This window comes from Zeus faber (genome assembly GCF_960531495.2).
Source record: "Zeus faber genome assembly, chromosome: 13".
Taxonomy (NCBI): domain Eukaryota; kingdom Metazoa; phylum Chordata; class Actinopteri; order Zeiformes; family Zeidae; genus Zeus; species Zeus faber.
The window spans coordinates 455377-476770 of NC_137198.1; the positions used below are offsets into that span (position 1 = coordinate 455377).

The window sequence follows — 21394 nt, forward strand, 5'->3', positions numbered from 1 at the left end:
ATTCATACATTTGTCTTGAGTCATGTTGTGGGGGAGGATGGGATGGTTGCCATGACACACATGCTCCTCGGAGCCACAATGTGCTTCAACCGGGCTCGGAGGGAAGGAAAGTGTGAGGAAACTGTTTTTTGGGCCTTATATCTTGTTGCTTTTATCCTTCTTTACTTTTATATCACGTCTTTTATGCCTAGGGTGAAGAACTATGAATTGCCCTTGTGTTTTAACGTGCTATATAACAAAGTCCTCGACCCTGCCATGATTAGATGCCCGTGTTTAAAATGTTAGTAATTCAATAATTGATTTATGGAGGTTTATTTAGTATGTGAATAATCACTGTAAGTAATTTTTTACTGAGACAATTGGCAAGTTTACAAAACACATGTATGAAATATGCACATACAGTACACTATACCAGAGATCTCCAATTACTGGCCCGTAAATCTTTTTTGACAAATCTCAACGCTTCATTAATGAATCCGCACAAATGTAATTAATTCAAAAAAGATATAAAACTGAATTAAATCGATGATAAGAGAGCTATTTCGAACAGGATTACGAGGTGATTCACTAATGTACGGGAGTAAAAAAAAAACAACAACAAAAAACAAACAAACAGGCTGCTTGTCCCTTGGAGTTCAACAACCTGAGCAGTGGCCTCCAGTGAGACCCTGCACTTTACATTCCCGGTGATACTCTTCATTTATTCCATATTTATTCCCCACAGGACCTCGTTTAAAAGCTGTTTATGTGCATCGTCTGTACTTATAAGCTCTGTCCCTAGCAACCGGCATTGTGACATTGTGATGCAGTGACACCACAAACGTCCAGATCGCCATTCGAACAGTTTAAAAACAAATAAAAAGGTAAACAAAGGTTTCAGCGGAAGACGGTCGTTTGGAGGGGTTTCGTGACGTCACATCCCTTTTCTTTTTTTTTTTTCAATCCTACTTCCGGATAGGGTCAGGGGGGGCTCTGATTGGACGGCAGGATGCGCTCCCATTGGTTGGAGGATTGCCGCTTCGCAGCTTCCATTTTAAACATAAATAGGAGCCGCAGCGCGCAGCGCCCTTGTTTCCCCGGATTCGAGACGCTCTCCCGGAGACTGGACCGCGGCTCTCGGCTCTCTGACACAACTACCAGAAATGTGAATTTTATATTTGAACAACACTCGGTGAAAGATGACCGCTGTTTAGTATTTTATTGTATTTATCATTGAGCTCCTTTCTTCGCCTAGTCGGGGGGGAAATGGAGTCCGATCTGCATTTCAGCAACGCCAGTCCCGTCAAAAGCTTTCAGGCCAGCAGGCCCGACTCGATCCCCGGACTTTCCTCGACGTCGCTGCCGGACTTGGACACAAAGAGCTCGCATTGCATGTTCTCCCCCGGAGCTCCCACCGTGCTGTCCCCAGTCACCAACCTAGCCTACAATATGGATCATTTAGCTGGCCTGGGCGGGTAAGAGTCACACATTTTTTTGGTTTTCACCGTTTTTGTCATTTCACTAAAACGCTGTTTTAGGAACTTTGTTGAATGCTGACAATAGGTTTATTGTGTGTGTTGCCGTTTGTTTTTCTTCATTTTTTGAAATTACTCTTTATTACTTTATTGTTATGCCCATTATTTTCATGTGAGCTGCTGTACCGTTGCAATTTCCAACCGAAATTATGCGTTAAGTCGTCTTCATCAATCATCATCCAAGCGGGCGATACCAAGTTACTCGTTTACGTCTTGTTTCAAAGTTGTTGGTCTGCCGCCATATTTAACGTGTGTGTGTGTGGTATTAATGTTGCCGACGTGTTTCCACAGCCTCTGTGACACACCAAAGAGAACGAGACCCGCTCCCCTGCAGAAGATCCCGTCTTTCGCCTCTGACGGCTCCTCGGATTCCGGTGAGGAAAGGACACGGGGGGATGAGAGCGAATCCCCCGTTGTCCCCCAAGTCGATGTCACGTTCCGATTGTTCCATCTTGCATGTGTTGTGAGCCACCACGGCTGGTTTCGTAGTGTTTCCACACTGCGAGGCAGTCATGTGGTCACGAGATGTGCAGCCGGGTGTCCGGGTGCCCGCAGGTCCCTTGGAAAACGTCTTAAAGTCCCTGTTATAGACGTATGCCCTTAAGTCAGGAAACAACTCTGAATCTGAATTGATGAGTTCTGACATTTTAGCGTAAACATTTTGTTCATCCATATCTTTGTCAAAATGAGTCAAGTTCTTCTGTATCTGCGTTTTTTCTGTCTGTCATAAAACCCTTAACATACCACTGAACCCAATAGAGTATATTATGGAGTGATTATTTTCCCCAAAATCAGTCTTAAATTGATAGAATTTGCCTCATGAATTATGTTTAACTCTGATACATGCAGATACCCTGATTGTTTGAAGCCAGACATAATTCACATTTGTAATGGCTGTGGGGCATTTCATTTCATTCATTTGTTGACAAGTTTCACTCCATCAGAATTTATTTCCCACACATTGTTGAGTGTCTGCATTGATCACTGATCTGGACTATTAATCTCTTTTTAATGCAGGCCTCGGCATGGACTCCCCTTGCTCCATGGATGTCGATATTGAGGAGTGCGTGCCAGTCTCTTCCTCTTGCCTGTCTTAATCAATATATGGACTGGGACTCTGCAAACCCCCCCCACCCCGCCACCCACTCAAATCACACAGCCACCACCCCCGCCTCCCCTTCACCCTCACACTTGGGTACAGAGAGTCAAGCACCAGTCTCATCTGCCAGGTCGTGGGATTATTGTGTTCTACCGTTGGCCCTGAGATGGCTGATGTGTTCATTTTCATTAAGCAGATTAGCAGCTGATGTGTGTTTTAAGATTAACTTTCTTTGTGTGTCTGTGGGGGTTGACTGTCCCAAGTCATCTGTTGCCATCCTATAGTTAATCCTTTGACAAAGTTTATTAAATATTTCCCCTCCCCAGGGGACCAACTGAAATTCAACATGTATACACAAACTAGGCTGATGCAGGAAGAATAAACATCGGCCACATCACAGTATAAGAGTCCTTATCATCCCATTAAGACTATTCTTCTTTCTGATGTCTCCGAATGTCTTACCGGCCTGCAGAGTTTCAGTCGTAATGTTTGACACCGCTATCTCTGTTAACCACACCTGCCTAATCTTGGGTGGCCTCTCTGCCGCTTCATCTTGGTTGGGCGCGCTACCGCAGACATCTGCCGGTGTCTGTAATTCCTGCAGTGGCGCGGGGTCGCTTACACAGACCTCATTCACCTCCGTTTACAGCTGTTAGGCTGCCATAGAGTTTTTAGACTGGGGGGCGGGGGGTATAATGATGGCTCACCTCCTCTCGAGTTTGGCACACTCTCACTATGCACTGTTATTTCAATGGTGGTGGTGGTGGTGGTGGGGTGGGGGTTGCTTAGGTTCTTTCTGTGTCAGGGCTATTGAATTGGGGACCCCCCCCTCCCCCCTCAGGCGTCCATTGAATAAGACACACACCCCCCTTTGGCAAACAAAGGGCTCTTGTAGAAAAGGGGGTTGGCGGCGTTTGTCCAGCAGGCATATGGTAGATTTAGCTGATCTCTGCATCTTCTCCTGATTACACCACTCCACTACTCCACCCCCCAGATCAGTACCGCCAGGCTCTCCACTCCAGATTAGATTAGCATACAGGTGGGCATCGTGGCAGAGCAAGGCCAACCTCCCCGCTTTTTAGGCATTCAGCACACTTAGTCTTTACTCTAGCCGCTGTTTTACTGCTTCTCCTGTTTCTTTGTCCTATGATTTACACATAGCATATTCCCTTCCTATCCATTGGGGGATATAAGATGGCCACCTGCTGTCATTGTGCGAATTGGAATTGATTATTAAAAAAAAAAATAAATGCTGTGCTGTGTCTGTTTGATATAACGACTTTTTCCCCTAGTGATGGAATAATTCTGACTAGTCCCGTTTTTCTGCTTCACAGTAGTTTTGAGAAGGCCATCCAGCAGTCCAGCAAGATTGTCAGCGGGTAGGTCACTATCCAGTTTTTCAGATTTATCACCACATTGTTCCTAAGGGAGTGATGTACTCCTCGAATGAGCTGATGGGTGCATTGTGTGCTAACTAGAACCCCCCCCGCCCCCTTTTTGTTTTTGCAATTCTAGAAAGGCGCCAATTAGAAGAATCAACTCACTACCGGTAAGTTGAAATCGCTCACTCACACTTTGTGCTTTTATTGCCTGTTTAGACTGCAATCAGCTGATTTATTGGGCAATGTTGAGGTTGATAGATGAAAGGACAGCTCTGCCTCCAGTGATCTTGTCTCGCTCACATCCAAAGCACTCAAATCTCACCCACCACACCAGTCAGGGAGAGTTTAAAAGGGAAGCGTTAAATGGAAAAGCCATTCAATGTTTATCAGGCTTCTTTCCCTCAATAAGTAGAACTTAATAATAATAATAATAAAAATAATAATGATACAAAAAAAAACGTATTAATAGATAAACAATTGTCAAAGGTTTTATTTTTATGTATTTATTAATGTTTTGCGCATCTCCCCCCTCCTAGCTCCAGCTCCTGGGCTTCAGCCCGGCACTGAAGAGGCAGGAACCAGACCCCAGCCGTTACGGGGTTTTCGGACGGCAGCCCTCTGTGGGAAGCTCCGCCCCCTCGGGACAGGCCAACAAGGAGAACTTGCCTGAGGTCAGTACAGCTGTGACACTGGACACTGAAAAATGTTATTCGTCAACACATTTACAGACTAACGTGAAATCCATGTCTTTAGAAATGAGAAGATCTGCTCTAAGTAACGACAGAGAAACTGATGCGGAAGTTGTCAATATCTTGACAAAAATGTATAATTTTAATATTTGTCGGTATGAAGGGTGAAAATACTTTTTATTTTTTATTATTATTAATAATAATAATTATTATTATTATTATTTTTTTACTCTTTCTGTATCGGCTTCTGGAAGGAGATGTGGGCAATGCTGATAAATGGATGTTTCATAATTAATCAGAGAACACAGAGCTTTGTTGGGCACCCTGAAAGGTTTCCAGGTAATGGTAGATGTTGAAGTGATGTTTAATTTCAATCTCTTGTTTCAATCCAGGAGAGTTTTGAGTTCAAGAAGCCCAGCAAGCCCGTGTCGCGGTGCCGCATTCGCTCCTTCCACGGTGCAGACTCCAAGGAGGCTTTCGCCCGCCGGCCCAACTCTGCACCGGCTCTCATGGTGGGTGTCCAACCTTTAGCAGCACGCGAGGTAGAAATTCATTCAGAATCCTTTGGGAAGCTTTGACCAAAAAAAAAAAAAACCCTCATTACGTCCATCTTCTCACCGCCCTGCAGCTCTCCCCGACAACCCGGCTGGACTTTCCGGAAGATTCCAGCCCGGTATTCCTGCGGCGCTCTTCACTGACCAGCTCTCTGCAGGACGACGACGAGGAGGACGACGGCTTCCTGGACGTGCTTGATGATAACATGGAGGTCAGACCCTCAAAAAAACATCCTTGTTTTGCAATTAATTCGGCAGCCCACCTGCAGTGCCCCTGCACTCCTTGAAGATTGCTGGAATAGAGGATGCACTGAGATTGACTGTTGGTTATTTTGTGGAATATTTTATTTCTTCACTCAACTGTGCTCTCCTTTTTGGACAATGTACTTGTCATAGAAAACATTTTTGGGGGGGGTTATAGTGTAAAATGCATGAAAGATCCTTGCACATAAGCAATGTAACAATACATTTAAAGCTCTTTATGGGACTTTTTGTTACTCTAGAAATGACCCTTTGCTGAAATATTTGTCTGATGTTCACATCTCCTTCTCCCCACAGGGTGACTCTTGTCTCCCACTGGGGATGGCCAGCCTGCTGACCGCTCCGCTGGTCGACAAACCAGCCGAGGACTCTGTGAGTAACAGAGCGAGAGAGAGAGCGAGCTCAAAGAACATTAAGCTGTCTCTCTGTCTCTCTCTCTGACACAATGAAAAATAGCTTCTTAATCCAAGTGAAAGAGATTTATTAAAGAAATCTTTTCCGTTTTTAAACTCGTCAGCCCTTGATCCGCCTGCGTCGGGGCCTCTTCCAATCCCCCTCCATGCCCAGCCCGGGGTCCCGCCCCGTCAAGCGGCCGGACTGTTCCCTCGACGACACCACCACTGGCAGGGTGAAGAGGAGGCGGAGCCTGGCGGGAACGCAGGTCAGCATCCTCGAGCAGGACCCGGAGTCCCCCCGCATGGTACACACACACACACACACACACACACACACACACACACACACACACACACACACACACACACACACACACACACACACACACACACACACACACACACCAGGGGGCGGGGTCATGAGGAGAAGTGTCTTTATTGCATAAGAAACTGTGAGAAAAGACAAGATGGAGGCATTCTAGTGGATAATATCTGACTTTGAGTGTAGTTGATGCTCATTGGTTAGTGAGCCTGATGCTCCATGTTACTTTAGCTGCATCTCATTAACCCTTCAATCCCGGTCGCTCCCCATGAGCCTGCTGTCTGCTGCAGAGGTCAAAGTCATTCTGTCAGATGGAGATTAAGAAGCTGCTGGAGGGCGGGGACGCGAAGGAGCTGATCGGAGACTTCACCAAGGTAAGACAACCCTGCGCTGCCTTCTCCTCCCTCCGTGGCAGCAGGATCTTACTTATTTACTTCATCTGTTTTCCTTTTCAGCCGTTTGTGTTGCCAACGGTGGGAGGGAAGCACCAGGACCTCAAGTACATCACCCCACACATGGTCAGTGTCTGGCTCCTTCTCACTTTTATTTGATGGAATCCTGTCGTGTGGCGTGATGCCACTCTGTCCCTCCACTCCTTCACTCTTTCGCTCCTCTACTTCTCCACTCCTCCACTCTTTCGCTCCTCCACTCTTTCGCTCCTCCACTCCTTCGTTCCTCCACTCCTCCACCCCTTCACATTTTATTTTATGCTGCTGCTATGGTGGGGGGAAAGAAAGTAATACTTCCCAAATGACAAGACTGGTGACGTTGTCAGATGGAGGCAGCGCTCAACGGGCAGTTCAGTCACCTGGTGGAGCAGCTCATCGTCATCGACTGTCGATATCCCTACGAGTTCGAGGGAGGACACATCCAGGTAAAATGGCCAACTGCCCTGACTGCTTCATGGCGCTGGCGTGTTTTTAACGGAGTAGATTCTTGTAAATGTAAAAGGTTAAATAACGTTTGTCAGCGGGAAGGAGGGTTGAATGTATCTCATTGATGTAGAGGAGTGATTAGGCTCCATCTTTTTGAAGTGGGCAGTTTCAGCCGACTGCTGCTGTGCACAGAGTCTTCAGAGAAACAGGTCGAGAAGAAAGCTTTTTATTTGACTTTGTTTTGGAAGTCCACCATTTTAGTTTCAATTTTTCGATTTCAATTTTCAGTTAGTTTTCATTTTTTCGGTCTAGTTTCATCTAAAATGTTTTTGATGGTTTTCATCACGTGTGGCCTCCTCCTCTCAGACCCATTGAAAATTTGATGCTTCGCCGTGCATCCCTGTTTTTAATTTTAACAAGTAGCTTGCCCATTGACTCAATCTGGTTGCTGAGGGCAACCATTGCTGTCCAGCCTTATGCCCTTCCAGTAGTCCTGTGCCGTCGTTTTCCATCCCATCAGATGGTCGCCTGACATGTCAGAGCTTCTCAAGTTTTAAGTCGTTTTGACTGTTGCTGCTGCTTTTCACGTCACGTTTGTACTAAAGTCTGTTTCTTTCCTTCCCTCCAGGGAGCCCTCAACCTGCACCAGGAGGGCCAGGTGGAGGACTACCTCCTCAAATCTCCCATCATCCCCTTCTGCCCAGACAAGCGCGTGCTGCTGGTGTTCCACTGCGAGTTCTCGTCGGAGCGCGGCCCGCGCATGTGCCGCTACGTCCGTGAGCGGGACCGCAGCCTGAACGACTACCCCAAGCTGCACTACCCCGAAATCTACATCCTGAAGGGAGGCTACAAGGAGTTCTACCCCCTCTTCCAGGTGTGTGTGTGTGTGTGTGTGTGTGTTGTTTCTCTTAAAAGTAACTGATATTTCTATAAAAGTCATGAATGAATGAATATAGTCATGTTCTTTGTGCGTCACTAAACGCTGTGAACCTTGTTGGCCTCAGTGCCTGTGCGAGCCGCAGGACTACCGGCCCATGCACCACGAGGACTTCAAGGACGACCTGATGAAGTTCCGCCTCAAGAGCCGCACCTGGGCCGGCGAGCGCAGCAAGAGGGTCATGTACAGCCGCCTCAAGAAGCTCTGAGAGCCCCCGACCACACTGCCTCCAACCCCCTAAAACCACACTGCCCCACGCCACCTCTTTACGGACTCTGCACCGCCTCCGCTCATCTCCGGGGGGCGGCGCTCCAAGAGATTAATAAAGGGCTACAAGTTAATATTTTTATTTTATTTTTGTTTCTAACACATTTCTACTTCCGTCAATCTTCATCACTTTTTCAAAATAAAAGCGCCCCAGCCCCGGTATATCATCATTCAGTTTGGTATGCAGATCAGACGGGGATCCCGATGCAGTGAGGCCTTGTTGTCGAGGTGATGTTTTAAAATGTGACTTTATTTTATTCATTCTAGTTTTGTTTTAGTTTTAAACCACTTGGAGCGGCTGGCTGTGTGTGTTTTTGAAGCCGCTGCCAGAGCACGGGAACACACCAGATTTTAGGAAAACTCCAGTGTTCTTTTTGTTTTGTTTTTTTGATCATTTGTAGTCAACCTAAACTTTGAAGTGGCTCTCGTGATCGGGTTGACATTGTTAAAAATAAATAACAACCTGCCCCAGCTCCTCCCTGGAAACGCTCGCTCCCATCACAGGTTTTAGATTGCAAGTTTTTTGGAGTTGCGCTACAACTTGGTTAAGCACTTAATTTAAATGCTTTTGAATGGTGAGGTGCTAGTTTTTGTTTTTTGGTTTTTTTTTTTATATATTTTATTGTAATTGTATTTTTAATTTCCACTAATGAGTTGTGATGAATCCCAATCTTTTGACTTGATGCATCGTTGAGAACCTTCCACTGCCGCTGAACTTCCACCAGATATTAAAGGACACCGGGCGCCTGTGAGACGACTTGAAATAACCTTTTGTATTTGATGTTGTTCTGCGCTTGCCCAGTTGCAATACTTTAAGTTGATGCCTTGACCGAAAGATTCGTAGTTTTTGGATTATTTTTCTTCCCCAAATGCCGCAGGTTGCAGTGCACCGTGCAGAGCCTTGTGTGTTGGGACGGGCGGCTCGTTGTTTGGAACCAGCCCAGTCTGGAGTTAACGAATAAAAGTTCTGATGCGAGTTTATCCTTTGCTGTGATTCTTATTTGAAAACTATCTTCTGTAGGGATTTTGAGGTTCTTTGGGCTGAGGATTAATTTTCATACAAATAATTGTGATTAACAATTGTGGGTTTTTCCCCACTATCATAGTCAGCTGTAATTACACAAATTAACGTTTTTAAGAAGCTAAATGTATTTAACAGAACATAAATCATTAGACTGTTAATTAACCTCAACCCAACTGATGGGAACTAACAGAATTAACATTTACTTTGTTGCGACATTGATTTTATCATTGACTTGTGTTTTGATGGAAACATTGTATTGCATTTGCAAAAAAATAGCAATGACACTCGCCTTGATCTTCAAATTTAAAAAAAAACACTGTGTATATCTATATATAGATATACACACACACATACATTTAGTTTTTTAACCGTGAGAGGGATTGCATTTTGTGACAGAAGTTCATCAGCCAAGTTTAGAACTTATTTAGTTGTCTCTAAAGATGTTTTTCTAACCCAACACCACCCGAGATACGTCCATGATCCTGTAGAAGGTTTGAGTGGAATCTGCAGTGGGAAGATGTTGCTCGAGTCCTGCTCTGTGGCTCAGAGCTGGAGCCTCAGCCAGAGCTGCAAAACTGGTGGAAATGTCTTAAAGCACTGAACTTTATTTATTTGTGTGTGTGTGTATAGGGACACTTCCTGTGTCAGTGGAACAGGACGGACATCTTTGTTTCTGTCCTTGAAGGCTAAACGTTCCGCCTGCGCTCTGCTCCTTCTTCTGCTCTCAGGCAGTTTTCCGCCTGCCCGGCTGCACACAATGCGCTTCCTGTTTTTCAAATTCTCCCGCTCTGACTGACCTTGGATGCTTCTCAGCTCAGGCACGTGCTTGCAACACACACACACACACACACACACACACACATACACACACACAATCACAGACACACATTCCTGTCTGTGTGTCTGTGTAAAAGGGGGAGTGGCTCTGAAAGTGCAAGGAGTGCATGTGAACCAGCCGTTCTCCTGCAAGAGAGAGGTGTGTGTGTGTGGCGGGGGGGTGGTGTTGAGAGGGAGAGAGAGAGATAAATTCCTGCTGGGTGGCGGGGAGGCGGTGGAACACGTGAGGCCACGAACACGTGCCACAAAAACATGTGAGTGGGGCGGAGAGCCACGGGTTGGAACCCTCCCTGCAGGCCACCGCCCCCTGGTATTCAAACCCTGGGTGCCATCATGGAAAGGGGGGGGCCGTTGTGTTTGCACTGAGATGTTTATTGAAGGTTATAGAGATTACAACAACAACAACAACAGGGGTTTTGGTGTCAAATGAGGTTGAATCACCACCAGGCCTCCTGCTTTCTGCACCGCTCGGCAGCCCAAACAGAACTGGCCAAAAAGCAGCTGGGAGCCAGAGAAACCTGACACTGACAGTTAAAAGTGCACCGGTGCCACTGTTTATTTTGTTATTTTATTTTAATTTAATAAAATGTAATATTATTACACTGTTTTGCCTTCATTTTTTTCTACCACTGTGTCTGTCTTGTACCCACTCTGACTTCTTGTGAAGGAAGCGCTTGTTTTAAAATGTGCGACTCACATCCTGTTGTTGTGGTTTCTTGTTTGTATGAACCATCTGAAGACACATCACAGAAGATGTTCCGCTCTCCTCATGCATTCAAGACACGGAAAAGTGTGATTTTGATGATTGCACGTTATTCCGATAAATGGAAAAGTGATTGAAACATAGAATGCATGTCTGAAGCAGCCGTCCGGGCGTGACCTTTCTCTCCCATTTTGCTGAGGGTGGGGACACTCCATGTGGAAGAGCCGGTAACAGTGGACTCATCATCATAATGTGCACCCGGAACGTGGCGTCCCTTCCCCCAGATAAGGCCTTGAAGAGTGGGAAGATCCCACTCCAACACCACACCCTCCAACAGCCATTCCCAAACTTAGGAATGCCACGCCCAGTTTCAAAACCCCCCTCCATTGGAACTCTTTCCCCTCCAGTGACGAGATATAAGATGCGATTTTTCTATTTTTATTTTTTTATTTGATTTTTTTATTAGTTGTGATTACTTTTTATAATGTAGATATTTTTTTAATAATAATAAATCAATATGGTCCTTTCAAAGTTAATTGTAAAATTGAAAATTAAAATGTAATGTATACATTTTTACTGTAAATGGCCTCTCGGGTCCACCAGGGGGCCGCAGCGCACACTTTGGGAAACACTGCCCCAGAAGATGTGTTGGTCGGTAGCGGGGGCCCTCAAGGCCCCACAGATGTTTTGGGCGGCCTCGTTTCTGCCCCTTCCAGGAGGGATCAGCTCTTCCTCCCGGACGCCTCCACCTGTCTCCTCGTGTCGGTCTGGAGGTTTCACACACACACACACACACACACACACACACACACACACACACACACACACACACTCAGGGCCCCGCCTCCTGAACGACCAGGTTGTGAGGGGGACATTCAGGTGGTGCAGGCTTGTAAAGGGTTAACCCTTGTAAACAGTTGGTGCAGGGGCCTCGTAGGTTCCCGGGAGAAGATGAGAAGAGGCCCCTCTCTCTCTCCCTCCTTGGCCGCCGTGGGCCGTGGGAGCCATGGCACGACAGCGGCTCTGCGCTGCAGCTCCTCCATTGTTGTTGCTCCGTGAAGCAGCTTTTAAGATGCAGACGAACCCCCCCCCAAACGGAGAGGGGGGGTTCAGCGCTTAGGGTTCTCAACAGGGGGTCTGCGGACCCAGAAAATAGTCAAACCTCAGTTATTTCATTTCTGTCCCTCTGATTGTCTGACTGTCTGTCAGTCTGTCTGTCTGTCTGTCCCTCTGACTGTCTGTCTGTCTGTCTGTCTGTCTGTCTGTCTGTCTGTCCCTCTGACTGTGATAAACGATTTGGGGCAGATGTAGGTTTATATGTTGGAGGCACCGCAAATTTGGCCCCTGAGGGCCATCAAACCAGTGTCAAACTGGAACTTGAATGTGGAAAAGATGATCTCAGAACATCACAAACACTTTTAAAAAGGTGCTTTGTAAGACACGCACACACACACACAGTGCAACACTGTGGTTTCGAGACCTGCCAACCGGAGAGATAACGACAGGGGTCTGGAAATGAGACCTGGCAACCGGAGAGATAACGACAGGGGTCTGGAAATGAGACCTGGCAACCGGAGAGATAACGACAGGGGTCTGGAAACGAGACCTGGCAACCGGAGAGATAACGACAGGGGTCTGGAAACGAGACCTGGCAACCGGAGAGATAACGACAGGAGTCTGGAAACGAGACCTGGCAACCGGAGAGATAAGCGAAAGCGAAACTGCAGTTCCTCCAACAGGACCAGGGAGTTTGCACTCATGTGTTAAAATGCTTTTATTTGGGTCTTGCTACGTCGTAAAGGGAGGATGAAATGGGGACACTCGTAAAGCTCGCTTCACACCGAATCCCACAAATGACAACAACAAACAGGAAGTCCATTCATTCCTATGGAGAGTCTGATTCCACACGCAAAAAGCTGTGACGAGTTGTGGAATTTATAGATTATATTATATATAACACTTTAAAAAGATGCTTTATAAAAAGCATGTTTTAGGACTCTTTATAAAAAGGATGTTTTAAGACGCTTCATAAATGTCCAGCTCAGATTGGGTGTGGGTGTGAGTCGAGCTTTAAGGTGGAATGTCTTAACAAGGAATCTTTTTTAGTTCTTATTTTTTTTACATTAATGAAACAAAACAACATTTTTACCGCCGGCGGGGCAGCAGATATGGGTGAGATGATGAAGAAAATCAACAGGAAAATGGTACAAAAAACGTGAGATTAACAAGGTTTAATGAGAAAAATTTCGAAAAATAGAAAATAATTGAACTAATTCCATGTTTTGGCGGAGCATGTGAACTAAATCTGCATGTGGCGAAATGATCACAAATCTAAATTTTAAGAGATCAAAATTAATTACATAATAAATTTGAATAAAATCCTCTCCAGCTCTATCATTAGGGCCAATTAAGCAGTTTGGAAAACTTTAATTAAATTGCCATAAAGATCGCTTCATTTGTGCGTTTATATTAAAATATTTGGTGAATGGATGGAATGCTCATTCCAAATTAGCTGCTTTTTTCCAGTTTTCTGCCTTTTGTTTCTTTAATTCATTCAGGTACTATATATAATCCTTGTCGCACAAAGATTAACATCAGGGAAGATTAGTCGAAAGGGACGGAACCAAAGATATTAAGAAAGAGACAGCGCCACCAAAAGCCGTTACTTTATGTTCAAAAGGATATTTACACCAACAAACAAATAAACAAACGCTTTTGTCTTTAACTGTCGCTGGTTCAGGCGGCAACACGGTGTTGAAAGGGTTAAAAGCCAAAGCGACGCTCCCTGAGTGAGTCACGGTCACGGCATCAACTGGCGACTCCTCCCTCCGTGCGAAGCTCCCGCTCACGTTGCAGCTTCTTCTTCCCCCCAAAAACGGAACCACTGCACGTGCGCTTCCCGCCCACCGCCCCAGCTCTGATTGGACGACGCATTGACCACGTCACAGAGAGCCAAGCGGAATTAAAGGATGGAAATAAAAACAATAAAAGCAGATAAAAAGGCAATAAAATCACAGAGGAAAGGGGCGACGGTGCAGTTGAAAGCGCACGACTAACTTATTAAGACATGGCAGGACGCCAAGCCACAACCACTCCAACCCACTAGTACGACTGCAGCTCAGCACAGGAATATCAATTAAAAACCAAAAGACGGAAGGTTTTTATTCTACAGCCTGAACAATATGTTGAAGCGTCAACACACCTTGATGCTGCTGCTGTAGTTTCCTGTTTCCTGTTCCCTCATGTGGCACATAATAACTGTCAAGGTGTCCTGGAAGGGTCTTTGAAGAGACCCTGAAGGGTCCTGGAAAGGACTTGGAAGGACCTGAAAGGGTCATAAGGGACCTGGAAGGATCCTGGAAGAGACCGTGTAGGGTCCTGGAAAGTACCTGGAAGAGTCCTGGAAGAGACCAGTAGTTTTCTCTATAGGAAAGTGTCACGGTGAGTCCTTCTGGGTTGTGAAGCATGGAACATGTCATTCATACGTTCATACACAACATCCTTGAATCGCTTGATTTATTGTGCTGTTGTTTTTTTATGTGTATGTAATTATATTTGTGTGTGTGTATGTGTATGTATTTGTGTGTGTGTGTGTGTATGTATGTGTGTATGTGTGTGTGTGTGTGTGTATGTATGTGTGTGTGTGTGTGTCTGTGTGGGTATGTGTGTGTGTGTGTGTGTGTATGTGTGTGTATGTGTATGTGTGTGTGTGTGTGTGTACGTGTGTATGTGTGTGTGTGTGTGTGTATGTGTGTGTGTGTGTGTGTGTATGTATGTGTGTGTGTGTGTGTCTGTGTGGGTATGTGTGTGTGTGTGTGTGTATGTGTGTGTATGTGTATGTGTGTGTGTGTGTGTGTATGTGTGTATGTGTGTGTGTGTGTGTGTATGTATGTGTGTGTGTGTGTGTCTGTGTGGGTATGTGTGTGTGTGTGTGTGTGTATGTGTGTGTATGTGTATGTGTGTGTGTGTGTGTGTATGTGTGTATGTGTGTGTGTGTATGTGTGTGTATGTGTGTGTGTGTGTGTGTGTGTGTGTGTATGTATGTGTATGTATGTATGTATGTGTACGTGTATGTATGTGTATATATGTGTGTGTATGTGTGTGTGTATGTGTATATATATGTGTGTATGTGTGTGTGTATGTGTTTTCTTGGTGTTTCATCACAAGCCCTGAGGAGATGCTCCCAAACCACCTGATCATTCTGTTGTTTACTGTCAATGTACTGTACGTTGTATATAAACTCAACTCTGTTTCATAGTTTTGGTTATTTAATTGTTAGTCTTTGAAAAAGTATTTTGCTTGTTTGCTTTGCTTTTATTATGACTATTTAATGGCCTTTTAACACAGTGTGTACACAGTACACAGTACACTAAACAAAGCAGGGAGAGTGTTTTGTGTTTCTGCTGAGAGGAATTGGCCCCTGGGACCCTCGGGGCCAATCACATAATATAACACAACATTATAGTCATTGATCAGACGCTTGTATCCAAAGCGACTTACAATTATTCAAACACCGACGGACGCAGCCATCAGGAGCAATGAGGGGTTAAGTGTCTTGCTCAAGGGTTAGGGTTACTAGGAGCTACCACCCCCTATTATATAACATATATAACATAATACAATATAACACAACACAGCATAACACAACACAACATAAGACATTATAATATAATACAACACAACATAACATAATATAATACCACATAACACAGCATAACACAACACAACATAACATAAGATAAGACATAATAACATAATACAACATAACATAACATAATATAATATAACAAAATACAACAGAATACAATATATTATAATATAATATAAAACAACATAACATAACATAACATAGCACAACACAACACAACACAACACAACACGACATTACATGACATGACATGACATGACATGACATAGCATAACACAACACGACACAACTTAATGCAATGCAACATAACATAGCATAACACGACACGACATGACACGACACGACATTACATAACATCACATAGCATAACATACCACAACACAACACAACACAACACAACAAAATACAACAGAATACAATATATTATAATATAATATAAAACAACATAACATAACATAACATAGCACAACACAACACAACACAACACAACACGACATTACATGACATGACATGACATGACATGACATAGCATAACACAACACGACACAACTTAATGCAATGCAACATAACATAGCATAACACGACACGACATGACACGACACGACATTACATAACATCACATAGCATAACATACCACAACACAACACAACACAACACAACAAAATACAACAGAATACAATATATTATAATATAATATAAAACAACATAACATAACATAACATAGCACAACACAACACAACACAACACAACACAACACGACATTACATGACATGACATGACATGACATGACATAGCATAACACAACACGACACAACTTAATGCAATGCAACATAACATAGCATAACACGACACGACATGACACGACACGACATTACATAACATCACATAGCATAACATACCACAACACAACACAACACAACACAACAAAATACAACAGAATACAATATATTATAATATAATATAAAACAACATAACATAACATAACATAGCACAACACAACACAACACAACACAACACGACATGACATGACATGACATGACATAGCATAACACAACACGACACAACTTAATGCAATGCAACATAACATAGCATAACACGACACGACATGACACGACACGACATTACATAACATCACATAGCATAACATACCACAACACAACACAACACAACACAACAAAATACAACAGAATACAATATATTATAATATAATATAAAACAACATAACATAACATAACATAGCACAACACAACACAACACAACACAACACGACATTACATGACATGACATGACATGACATGACATAGCATAACACAACACGACACAACTTAATGCAATGCAACATAACATAGCATAACACGACACGACATGACACGACACGACATTACATAACATCACATAGCATAACATACCACAACACAACACAACACAACACAACAAAATACAACAGAATACAATATATTATAATATAATATAAAACAACATAACATAACATAACATAGCACAACACAACACAACACAACACAACACGACATGACATGACATGACATAGCATAACACAACACGACACAACTTAATGCAATGCAACATAACATAGCATAACACGACACGACATGACACGACACGACATTACATAACATCACATAGCATAACATACCACAACACAACACAACACAACACAACACAACACAACAAAATATAACAGAATACAATATATTATAATATAATATAAAACAACATAGCATAGCATAGCATAGCATAGCATAGCATAAGACCTCCTGGGTATTTATACAGTTGTTCAGTTCTACTTGATCTTATCAATCAATGGTAGAAAAAACACTTCTCTGCTCACGGGCGCCCCCTGGCGTCTGAAACGGTCACATGAGCAACGCGGAAGTAGCTGTTTTTTTTAAGAAAACAAAGTTGAGATTTCAAGCAAAACAATGAAATAATTGATATCTGAATCAGAAAAACATGCGGCTGAGATGTGTAAACGTCGCAGGGTCCGAAAAATAATATATAATATCAATAAAAAAATAATAATCCATTCACGTTGTCAGCTGATTTGTGTCACACTGACGCCCCCTGGTGGCGGAAGCTTCTTACTACTACCGGAAATAACGACGGTCTGAAATGGTCACGTGACCGACGCGGAAGTAGCGTGTCAAGGAAAACACGTCGTGAACATTTCACGCCAAACAATGACGTAAGTTGTGGTTGTTGAGTAAACATGGTGTACTGCTTCCTGATCCACACGGTGTGTCCGGGGGGCAGCAGGCTGCTGTACTGGAGGGTGTTCTGCCCGGACCACAGCTCCCCGGACGGGCAGCTCAGCGCGGAACAGAGGGCCCACCTCCAGAAAGAGGAGCTGCTGGCGGTGGCCAGGTGAGCAACCACAACAACAGTACTACTAATGACACTACTAATACTACTACTACTACTACTATTACCACTACCACTACCACTACTACTACTACTACTACTACTACTACCACCACCACCACCACCACCACCACCACCACCACCACCACCACCACCACTACTACTACTACTACTACTACTACTACTACTACTGCTCCCCCACCCCCCTGTGCTGTCAGCATGCTGGACATACAACACACAGTATTTGTTCCATTGCATTCAGGACAGAGTTAGTTACAAGTGGAGTTGAACTTCTCCACCTGCAATGAAACTCTTTATTCATTCTTTAATCATCAACTACTGCTGCAATAACTCTGTCCTGTGACGAGCTGTGGACGAGCAGAGCACACAACCACCACCAAGCCCCTCTTTGGACAACTCTTTACCATGTTTGGCTCTTCAAACAACTGATCACTACTCCAAGAGGGAGAATCACCACCGTGAGACAATTAAACATAGAAACAAACAACATTTACACATAAACATAAACATCAGACGACAACATGAATTGAAAAACAGTGAATTAGGTCCCGGAAACCTGGAACTACAACCTGTCACGTGGTCTCTTCCTGTCATAGTTATGTCAGTAAATGAGGGAGAAAAGGAGAGGGATGCAACCAGGAGGGTTACAACTGCTACTACTACTACTACTACTACTACTAGTACTACTAAAAATAATAATAATACTAGTAATAATAATAAGATTAAATGATGATTATATGAAATAATACTACATAGATTCTACATAAACTATATATACAAGCAAATAACAATAAAAAGTTATAAACAGGTAAAGACATAATAATAATAATAATAATAATAATAATAATAATAATAATAATAATGATGTGATTTAAAACCCTTTTCACTTCATCCTGACTCAAAATCACTAGAGGTGAAATTACCACATTGATATTTGTCATCTTGAGTAAAATAACACCAGAACTTGCTCTTAAATGCATTTTAAGTATTAAAAGTAAAAGTACTTATCACACGTCAGTCTATAAGAGTCTTTAATACTTTTTATTTCACAGCAGATGACACTCAGTTGTGTCTGTTGATGTTCTTATATTAATTCAGGTTCAGGTTCTTCACCCTGTCACTCTGTCTTACTGTCACCCTGTCTTACTGTCACCCTGTCTTACTGTCACTCTGTCTTACTGTCACCCTGTCTTACTGTCACTCTGTCTTACTGTCACCCTGTCTTACTGTCACCCTGTCTTACTGTCACTCTGTCTTACTGTCACTCTGTCTTACTGTCACTCTGTCTTACTGTCACCCTGTCTTACTGTCACCCTGTCTTCCTGTCACTCTGTCTTACTGTCACCCCGTCCAGTGACAACACTGTGACTGTAGAAGAACTGTTGATGGGCCTGAAATGTATTGAACTTAAAGTTACCCTGTCTTACTGTCTTAATGCTGCCCTGTCTTACTGCCACCCTGTCTTACTGCCACCCTGTCTTACTGCCACTCTGTCTCTCTGTCAACATGTTTTACTGTCACCCTGTCTTACTGTCACACTGTCTTACTGTCATACTGTCTTACTCTCACCCTGATTTACTGTCTTACTGTCACTCTGTCTTACTGTCACCCTGTCTTACTGTCTTACTCTCACCCTGATTTACTGTCTTACTGTCACTCTGTCTTACTGTCACCCTGTCTTACTGTCTTACTGTCACCCTGTCTTACTGTCACCCTGTTTTACTGTCTTACTGTCGCCCTGTCTTACTGTCATACTGTCTTACTCTCACCCTGATTTTCTGTCTTACTGTCACCCGTCTTACTGTCGCCCTGTCACCCTGTCTGACCATCACCCTGTTTTACTGTCTTACTGTCGCCTTGTCTTACTGTCACCCTGTCTGTCATTCTGTCTTACTGTTGCCGTCTTTCCACCCTCCCCCTCTTCCTCCGCCAGGCAGGTGCGCAGCGCCGTCTCCCTGTCCCGGCAGGCATCGGGCAGGGTGCTGATGGAGGTCGCGGTGGGGGAGGAGGGCGTAGCCCTCCAGGAGGCGGACGGCGGGGTCCTGCGGCTGAGGGCCGGGGAGCCGTTCCGGGGGGAGCGCAGCGCCCTGTGGCTGGCGGTGCAGAGCCTGGGCTTCACGCTGCTCTGCGAGCCCCACGAGAACCTGCTGCTGGCCGAGGGGACGCTGAGGGGCCTGGTCCGACGCTGCCTGGATGACCTGCGCCTCCTGGGGCCCGGCAGCGAGGTACAGTGGGCCCGGTGCACGGCGTGAAAAGGCAGATCCACCTCCTTAGCTGCTGCTGTTAAATAAAGATGTGAATATTATTAATCACAATCAGAATCAGAAATACTTAAATAATCCCAGGGGGAAATTACTTTTGTTACAACTCCAAATCTACATACAACATATTTACATACAACATATAATAATTATTAAGAAACATATTTATATATAAATATATATATATAAACATATCTATATACACACACGGTAAAGTGTAAAATGTACAGTTAAAATGTATTGTATGTATTAATGTTCCTTAACTGCATCTAACATCATAACCACATGTATGATGTCATACTCTGGACATCTTGTCATGTGCCTTATCTTAACAAGTTATATTATTCAGTGTTGAGGGTCAAAACCCAAACAGTGGAAAAACAACGGTGAAGATCAGGTTGTTTCAGTCATTCAAGGTGGAGCTCCCTCCTGCTCCAGGTTCTGCTGAAGAGTGACCGCATCGACGTGCTGCTCAGTCGGCTCCTTCCTCACGGACAGCTCCTCTTCCTCAACCACCGCTTCGCCCAGAGCCTGGAGAAGGGCGTGGCCGCCTACACCAGCAAGTGAAACCACAGCAGCGCCTATAGCACGCCGGTTATTCCGCCGGGGTGCCTCGGATTGACTCCTTCGTCTCCCTCGCTGATGAGGTGCAGATCTGGGAGAGAAGAACATGGCCGATCACTTTGATTGATCCATCAAGTCGTACGTCCCAGGGTCAGAAACTGCTTTTCACGTACGTAGAACCCTCCGCCTTTCCCGGGGGTCCCACCGTGGGCAGCTCCAGTGTGTGAATTTAAAGGGACACTACGGTTTTTTGGGGGAGCTGGGCTAGTTGATCCCATCTGCGGCCATGCATTGAGCTAACACAGTTAGCATGGAGCCCCGTCGTCACCTCGGTTCTGGACCTGGTGTCGAGGAAAGAGAGACGGTCAGAAAACTGATCTCTTCAAACGTCTTATTCTGTGTAATTCCTAAAGAGGAGGAGTTATGAAGTGTGGAAGTCCAATAAAATGAATATAAAAACATTTTGTGAACACTTCATTCGGACATAAATAATGTCAGGAAAGGTACAGGGACGCAGATGGGCGTCCTGGAAAACCTGGAATTTTGTCTTTTTTTTTTGTCAGTAATGGAAAAGTCCTGGAACATTGACCTCCTCCTCTCTCCTCCTGTCTCCACCCTTTTCCTCCTCCAGCTCCGCCCCCCTCTGTCTCCTCCTCCTCCCT

General features: G+C 44.3%; 2 protein-coding genes across 3 annotated transcripts; both read left to right on the forward strand.

Moving 5' to 3' along the window:
• Positions 1-1078: 1078 nt before the first annotated feature.
• On the forward strand, positions 1079-9276 carry cdc25b (cell division cycle 25B). Of its 2 annotated transcripts, XM_080013018.1 has the most exons (16): positions 1079-1144; positions 1235-1454; positions 1806-1888; positions 2532-2577; positions 3948-3992; positions 4129-4162; positions 4532-4666; positions 5077-5196; positions 5313-5450; positions 5797-5871; positions 6017-6199; positions 6507-6590; positions 6672-6734; positions 6992-7090; positions 7720-7965; positions 8096-9276. In XM_080013018.1, the coding sequence occupies exons 2-16, from the start codon at positions 1246-1248 to the stop codon at positions 8234-8236; spliced, it is 1701 nt and encodes a 566-aa protein (XP_079869144.1). In that variant the 5' UTR covers positions 1079-1144; positions 1235-1245; the 3' UTR covers positions 8237-9276. The 2 variants fall into 2 exon arrangements, with proteins under 2 accessions (XP_079869144.1, XP_079869145.1); XM_080013019.1 differs by having other exon boundaries at positions 1085-1454; positions 6017-6160.
• An 8387-nt stretch (positions 9277-17663) lies between these two features.
• ap5s1 (adaptor related protein complex 5 subunit sigma 1) lies at positions 17664-21187 on the forward strand. The gene is made up of 3 exons (XM_080013026.1): positions 17664-17889; positions 19841-20132; positions 20607-21187. The coding sequence occupies exons 1-3, from the start codon at positions 17735-17737 to the stop codon at positions 20733-20735; spliced, it is 576 nt and encodes a 191-aa protein (XP_079869152.1). The 5' UTR covers positions 17664-17734; the 3' UTR covers positions 20736-21187.
• Positions 21188-21394: the final 207 nt, after the last annotated feature.

Bases quoted from the DNA above. Each gene is read 5' to 3' on its own strand.
- cdc25b (XM_080013018.1), top strand. From the start codon at position 1,246: ATGGAGTCCGATCTGCATTTCAGCAACGCCAGTCCCGTCAAAAGCTTT. The intron at 4,163-4,531 runs GTAAGTTGAAAT...CCCCCCTCCTAG, and splicing joins GAAGAATCAACTCACTACCG to CTCCAGCTCCTGGGCTTCAG. The intron at 7,966-8,095 runs GTGTGTGTGTGT...TGTTGGCCTCAG, and splicing joins AGTTCTACCCCCTCTTCCAG to TGCCTGTGCGAGCCGCAGGA.
- ap5s1 (XM_080013026.1), top strand. From the start codon at position 17,735: ATGGTGTACTGCTTCCTGATCCACACGGTGTGTCCGGGGGGCAGCAGG. The intron at 17,890-19,840 runs GTGAGCAACCAC...TTCCTCCGCCAG, and splicing joins GAGCTGCTGGCGGTGGCCAG to GCAGGTGCGCAGCGCCGTCT. The intron at 20,133-20,606 runs GTACAGTGGGCC...CTCCTGCTCCAG, and splicing joins TCCTGGGGCCCGGCAGCGAG to GTTCTGCTGAAGAGTGACCG.